The 6,958-nt window shown below is 45.4% G+C and overlaps 1 protein-coding gene across 5 annotated transcripts in view; it reads right to left on the reverse strand.

Moving 5' to 3' along the window:
• STRN (striatin) overlaps positions 1–6,278 on the reverse strand; it is a 69,015-nt gene extending 62,737 nt beyond the window's left edge. For all 5 annotated transcript variants that reach the window (XM_069009979.1, XM_069009978.1, XM_069009977.1 and 2 more), the window contains exon 1: positions 5,879–6,278. In XM_069009979.1, the coding sequence (XP_068866080.1) occupies positions 5,879–6,187 (309 nt within the window). In that variant the 5' untranslated portion in view covers positions 6,188–6,278. The remainder of the gene's footprint in view (positions 1–5,878) is intronic.
• Positions 6,279–6,958: the final 680 nt, after the last annotated feature.

The following is a 6,958-nucleotide window of genomic DNA, read 5'->3' on the forward strand; positions in this document are numbered from 1 at the left end:
ATTCTGAGTACTCTGAAATGATTCAAAAGAATTCTTTCAGGTATCCAAGCATTTCTCACCATTTAAAGCTAAAACATAAGAATCCCTCCTCTACTTCAAAGTCAATTCTTGCCCCTTTTTAACTAAGAAACTTAGAAATGAGGACTTGACAAGGCTTGCCAGCCTTGTGAAGCCAAATATACGAGTAGGTTACTGACCAATACTTATTTTCTCAGAAAACTGTGTACTGGTAACAGTTTTAGTTAAGGCTTGGTATCTGTACAGTCTTACTTCTTTTAGCATTAAATTAAAATGAACTAAAAGTCTCAGGCAATTCGTGTGATCCTCCTTGGGGAATTTTACACAGACCGTTCTAAAATTAGCAGATAAAGTTTCCGTGTCTACTGAAACGTCAATAAAGGCTAAGTTATATTTGCAACTTGTTGTTCCAACAGTGCCAAGTTACTTATCCCTGATGCAATATACAGCCATGAGCCAAGACCCTCAACAGAAACAGAAGGGCTACATTTTGAGTAGGACACAGAGATACCAATTAATTAAAAATGTGCACTAATAAAGACACATAGGATGTTTTACCATATGCTAACCTGACACTGAAAACCAAAGTTTTCCACCTAGAACATAGCAATTTAATTGATTTTTGCTCAATCCAACAATTCCACAGCAATCACGAAAAACAGAAAAATGCCTTTTTCTTTTTGCAAGTATAACTTCCCATGAAAAGTCTTTGAAAGCTTTAAAGACCACTTGGAGTCAATGTAACACTGCAAAACTCTCTCTGTTCTTGCTATATCGATATTTACAGCAGCATTTTCCTAAATTATTTAGGCCTATTTAAGAAACACATTTTCATTACACTCAAACCAAATTACAGGTTTGACAGATATGAGAAGAATTGGAATATCTGATGGTAGGAAATGGCCAGATCAATTATGCAATTAAAAAAAAATAAAACACAGACTATAAAAACAAGGTACACATCTGCAAAGAAATTGTCTCATCAGTTTGTACTTGCGTTCTACAAATTTCTGAATTTCTGAAAATCACTGAACATTTACTCTCACTGGTCCTCTTGCCTTAAATAAAAGAAGCCATGACAGCATATCAATTATTAAATTGGAATTAGCCAGAAAATACAGTTTGCTTCATGTGAATCTGCCAAATAGAAAGCTTGCTAAAAGAAATCTGTGAAAGAAAGGATACCTGGTAGTCACCAAGGTCCATTTAGCAAATAAACACACCTCACTATTTTGACCATGGCTTATTTTCTTCTGCCTTGCCTTTGATTTATCTGACATATATAAAACAATAAAGTTGAAATTACTGCTTTTCTGCAGTGGAAACACATGAAACATTAATCACTGGTGGTTCTTTTGTACTGTCTGCCTTATGAGAAAAAATATTTTATAGAAGACTTTTACATCACTTCTGCCAATTCACCTTTCACTGAGAATCTCAGAAATTTGACCCACACCATCAGATTTGAAAATTTTATACAGAACTTCTTCAAATGTTATTTATCTTCTATTTTATTGGTCAGACTGTACCTTTAGGACTTTTCCATTAACTTAATAACTGATTTCACCAACACACTGCTCATTACTTTTCCTCTGCACAACATTTTCAGATTATCCAACTATCAGAATGTCTTCTAACTAGAAATTTAATCCAACAAGAGGACCGTTATCTAAAAGCCAACAAACTGTAAATATCAACAATTTCTGAATCAAGTAACAAATGTCCTAAACTATACTATAAATAGCCACAGCCATCTGTCTGATTTGCCCCTTCTCCTCATTACTTCAACTTGTCTATCTCCAAGGACACAATCTTACCACGTAGCACGCCTGGCCTGCCTCTTGCAGCAGAAAAGCAGCAGCAAGGGGCAAGATCCCCCACCGTGAACCCCCCCCAGCGAGCTAACATTACTAATCTAACTTCCATACCCAATCTCAAGTGTTTATCTGCAACTTCCATCACATTCCTTCTATTACAGCTGTTTGCTATCATTTAACCACATTTTATCTCATTTCATTATCTCTTTCCCTATCACTTGGGTGGTGTTTTCTTTTTCTTTTGGCAATGTCTTACAAGGACTATTTTTAACAAAGCTGTAGAAACACAAGCACATTGTATCCACCCATTCTCCCTAATTTCCTTGCAAACCTTTTCAAAGGAAAGTTTACCCAGGAAAAATAATTTTCATGTAATGCTATCAGGTCCCACCACTCATATGGAGTCTGCTACTCTAAAGAAACAAGTTACTAGTTAGAGGAAATGAAAACTTCAGTAGTGACAAGGACAAAAGCTAGAAAATTCCTTAGCAGGATGGGGGTTGTCCATACACACAGTTACATACAGTATAGCAGTTTGTTGCAATTTAGACCATTTGTGAAATAGGAAGAAATGCCAAAGTCTGCAAATTTGCACTTTTGCCAGAAAAATGTTTGTCAGAAGCACAACTTTCCACAGCAACATATGCATTGCTTGCAAAGACAACATTTCTAGTCAAAACAAAAGCCGTACACACACACACACACACACACACACCTTCCAAGCTCATCCAGCTTTGTCGCTTGCTGGGACAAGGACGTGCATCGGCAGCACTCAGCTCTGCGGGGTCCCAGCCCTGGGGGCAGAGTCCCCATTGCTCCCCCCAGGGGTGACAGATGGCTAATTAAAAGGGAAATAACACCGGCAACAGTCACTCCCAACCAGTCAGAAGACGTATGGTTAAGGCAAGACACCATTATGGGAGGCAGTTCAACCCCTGCCTGCCTCAAGCAAAGATATGGATTTCAGTGCCCTGCACATGTATTTGATCAAACCCTTTGCTATTTTCGGATGGGCTTGTCCAACACATAATGACAACTCTGAAATGTCTCTGTGTCAGTCCAGAAAAATGCAGAACGAAAAAAACCTGAAGTTTAAAACCAGCAGAACAGGAAACCCTGTCTTAACTCTCCCAAGCAGCTGCTAGAAGAACCTAAGAAAAGGAAAATCACTAATTTCTGAAAAGATATGAAAATAGATTATAACGCCATAAAACACTGTTTGTGAATACTTAAATGAGGATTAATAACATTAGTATTTATCCTCGTTAATTACTTCATAGGGCGTCACAAAAGTCTATTCTTAGGGTAATTTTTCAATCTGCAGATGTCAAAGTACTGTAAACAGAAAGCAAGCATTAAAAGTTAAATATGTAATCAGCAGATAAGCATCATGGGGACCCCATATTAATCTGTTTTCATTCTTATTTGATATACACAGCTTACTAATGATGTTTGTATAGATATAAATACTGAAGTCCTCTTTTGCCTCTAATGAGGAAGATTATATAATACAGGCAACAATAATTTCAAAAGGTTCAAGAAAAATAATTAGAAGATCAGAATAAGCATGAATATTTGCCAGGGAAAGCAAAATACAGGCACTGATAGGAAGAAAAACCTTGGAAAGGCAGTACTAGACCAGTACCTAAGAACAGATTAAGCTGCCCGGCCTGCCAGCTCACACACGTTATGAGCTTGGGTGTGTGTCTCCTGAACAAGCACCACAGAACACAACAGAAAGGTATTCTACCTGAATATCACATCTAGTTCCACACAGTCAATTAGAGGAATAAGAAAAAGAGAAAATAAAAAGAAGCCCAGAGAGGAAGAAAAGGAAGCCAGGAAATCACAATGGGACTGACTTACAAGATGGTTTTTTGGAGAGAGGGTATATTTTGGAGGTTACCAACAAGTACAGAGCAGAAGCCAAGCACAGTAATACTGTGGCATAAGGTATCCCAAGTATTTCAATACCATGGCAGGTAAGGAACCAGAGATAAAAGAAATCTACCTCTAAGAAACTAGGTCAACTGCAAGAAAAATTATGGGATACTAAGACCACCACACTAAATAGGTCCTTTGCCCCACAGCCTCCCAAGAGTGGATGGATAGTCTAGCACTGGAATTTACATTGGATAGAAGTACAATGAGGAGCACTGCATCTTCATCTCAAGAGAAAGAAAGTGTCTGACCTCAAATTTCCATTACTCTGTTAAACATTTTCAAATACATAGGCCAACAAAAGGCTTCAGAAGGAGCACAGACCAGGTCTGTAATTAACACTGCTCATGCTTCAGGTGTACAATTTCTAAAAGCCATCCTGTAGTTGCTGAATCCCTACCACAAACCTCTCACATGAATCCAAGAACGTTCATCTGCAAATGGTCACAGCAGACGTTAACGCCTGATGTCTATAGAGATAGCCAAGAATTTTGCACCTTCCTGAACATGACTCTGCAGCAGATAAATGCTGTTACAGCTTGTGGCAATGCCAGCCACAGCTAATTATAACTTTATTGAGATGTTTTGGCAAGAGTCAAAGGCATTCAAGCAAACAACGTGTGATGGGGTTATCTGCCACTGGTAATACATGACTTCTGCAAACAGTCTAAATACTTCTTTCCTCCTGTCTCATCCATAACACCAAGCTTTTGAGGGATACCTGGGGAATAAGGAGGAATGACATGCTGTTGAAGGACATGATAAATATGCAAAGTGTTATTACTTTTAATGCAGTGGCAAAATTTCTTAGGTCCTGTAAACTATTTTTTTTTCTCCAAAGCAATATTTGGTATCTTTACCAACTATGAATATATGTCAAGATATTTATGGACCTCCACTGGATATATGACACGTGATGCTATTCCTATACACAGCTAAGCTAGTAACTTTCTACACAGTATTTACTGGATGTAGTGAATAGAAGTATGATTCAGTTACTAACCAATTTCTCATTGAATCATTGAAGTTAAAATAAAAATTACTCTCTTGTCCTCATGACCACTTCCTTTAAATTCGTGCAAGGGAACTCTCATTAAAGAACATCATATCTGTCACTCTTCTCAGAGTGGTTGTTTGATGTTACTATAGAAAGTAAAATTAAAAAGATGAAAAAAAAAACCAACCCAATAACCAAAAAATAGAGAAGTGGTTTGCATTGCTAAACAGACTCAAGACTCTCTTGACAAAGACTGTACTTTCAAGAATAAAGAAGGGATGGACAGGAAGAAAGAGACAAAGAAAGGAGACCTAAAAAGGAAACCAGTAGACACTTTTCAGTCTCAAACACGGCCAAAAGAGAATCAGTGGGCTGCTGGTAACATGGGCAGCGTTAAGGTTTAACACAGGGATTTTCTTGTAAACAACACCGAAGAGGAACGAAGGTTGTTGCATTATCGACTGTTATTGGAGTTAATGCAACGTGCACATCACTGAAGTATCTGACAGCAATGGCTCTGGGCCAGCAGCTCACAAGTTCTTTAACCACAAGATCACTATCAATCCTTTCATGCATTAATGAGCGTATCAACCCCATCGCTTTTCAAACAAAAACACTACATAACGTGCCCCAGAGTAGCGAAGGGGATCCAGCCGGTCCCACGGGCCTGGCCCCTGTGCGGGAGAGGCAGCATCGAGGGCCGGGGGCAAATGCAGCACGAGCGGCGGAGCAGCGGCACACCGGGGGCGCGCTACTCGCCGGGGGCAGATTTTAAGAGGGATTATGAAACTGGTGACAAGTTGGGGCGGCCGACCCTGAGGGGCACCCGGAAAACTCCGGGGAGGCGGCGACAGCGGCAGAGCGCGCAGGGCCCGCTCCCCGCCGGGCCGGCCGCCACGTCCCACCCCGCTCCCGGCCGCGGCGGGGGGCGGCCGCCCTGGGGGCAGTGGAACGGCCCGGGCTGCCGCTCCCTCTTGGGGAAGAGGACAAGCCGTGGCAGCGCCCAGGGCGGCCGCTCCCCTCCAGCTGCGTAGGGACGGAGGACACGGAGGGGGAGCGGCTGCGGGAGCCGGGGGTGTGGGGGGTAGAAGGTCGCGGGTGTTACCTGCAGCTCCGCCCGCTCCGCCTCCCACTCGGCGCGCTCCGCCTCGAAGCGGCCCCACTCGTGCTGCAGGAAATGCAGGATGCCCGGCACGCTGTATTGAGCCCGGGACGCCGAGAGCGGCGCGGCGGCTCCGGAGGCTGAGACCCCCCCTCCTCCGCCGCCGCCTCCTCCTGCTGCCGCCGCCGCGGCCGCCGCTGCCGCCGCCTCGCCCGGCTCCAACCCCGGCCCGCCCGCCGGCGGCGGCAGCAGGAGGGCGTTGTTGTTGTTGTTGTTGCTGAAGAAGACGCCGGGCCCCGCTTGCTCGTCCATGGCCGGGCCGGGTCCGCCTGGCTCGCCGCCGCCGCTCCCGCCGCGTCCCGGCAGCAGCAGCAGCAACAACCTGGGCGCGTCCCGCCCGCCGTCACCGCCTGACAGCCGCCCCCGCCCGCTGCTACGGCGGCCCGGCGGGAACAGCGCCGAGGAGCGATTCGCCCCGCCGGCTCGCGCGGCGTCCTGGGAAATGTAGTTCCGCTGGATAGCGGGGAGGCTCTCCTGACCCCTGCCTTCTGCCCGCGCCGCCCGTACTTCCAGGGATGGCGTTCCGGCAGCTCAGCCTCAGTCCCGGGACGTGCGGTCCGGTCGGCTGGGCGGGGGCGAGGGAGCCGGCGGGAGGAGCAGGGCAAGGGCAGTCCCGTGCTGTAGCGGAAGCACAGGTTAATGGTCTCCTCCACCTCCGAACGGGATTTAAACGGCTTGGGCTCTCCCGCAGCCCGCCCTAGGGACACGGGCAGGGCAGGTGTGTCGCAGCAGTTCCGCATGCTCCGGTCGGGCCCTGCCTTGGCAGCCCCGGCCTTTCTGCTTCGTCCCTGTTCTGAGCAGCGCTCGGCCTCACGCTGCCAAAAGCTGTAAATCCTGCCCAAGGCTACAGAGGATTTCTTTGAGCATCGTTCGCAATGCTGGGAAGGAGAGCGACACATTTTTCAGTAATTGCCACGCTGCCTGTTCAGCGAGGAAAGGGAAAACAGGATCCTGGGGGACTGAGGGCGCAAGCTGTCGGCAGAACTGCCCTCTCCCCATGGCATCAAGGGACGAAGCTGGGCT

This window comes from Aphelocoma coerulescens, chromosome 3, assembly GCF_041296385.1.
Source record: "Aphelocoma coerulescens isolate FSJ_1873_10779 chromosome 3, UR_Acoe_1.0, whole genome shotgun sequence".
NCBI lineage: Eukaryota > Metazoa > Chordata > Aves > Passeriformes > Corvidae > Aphelocoma > Aphelocoma coerulescens.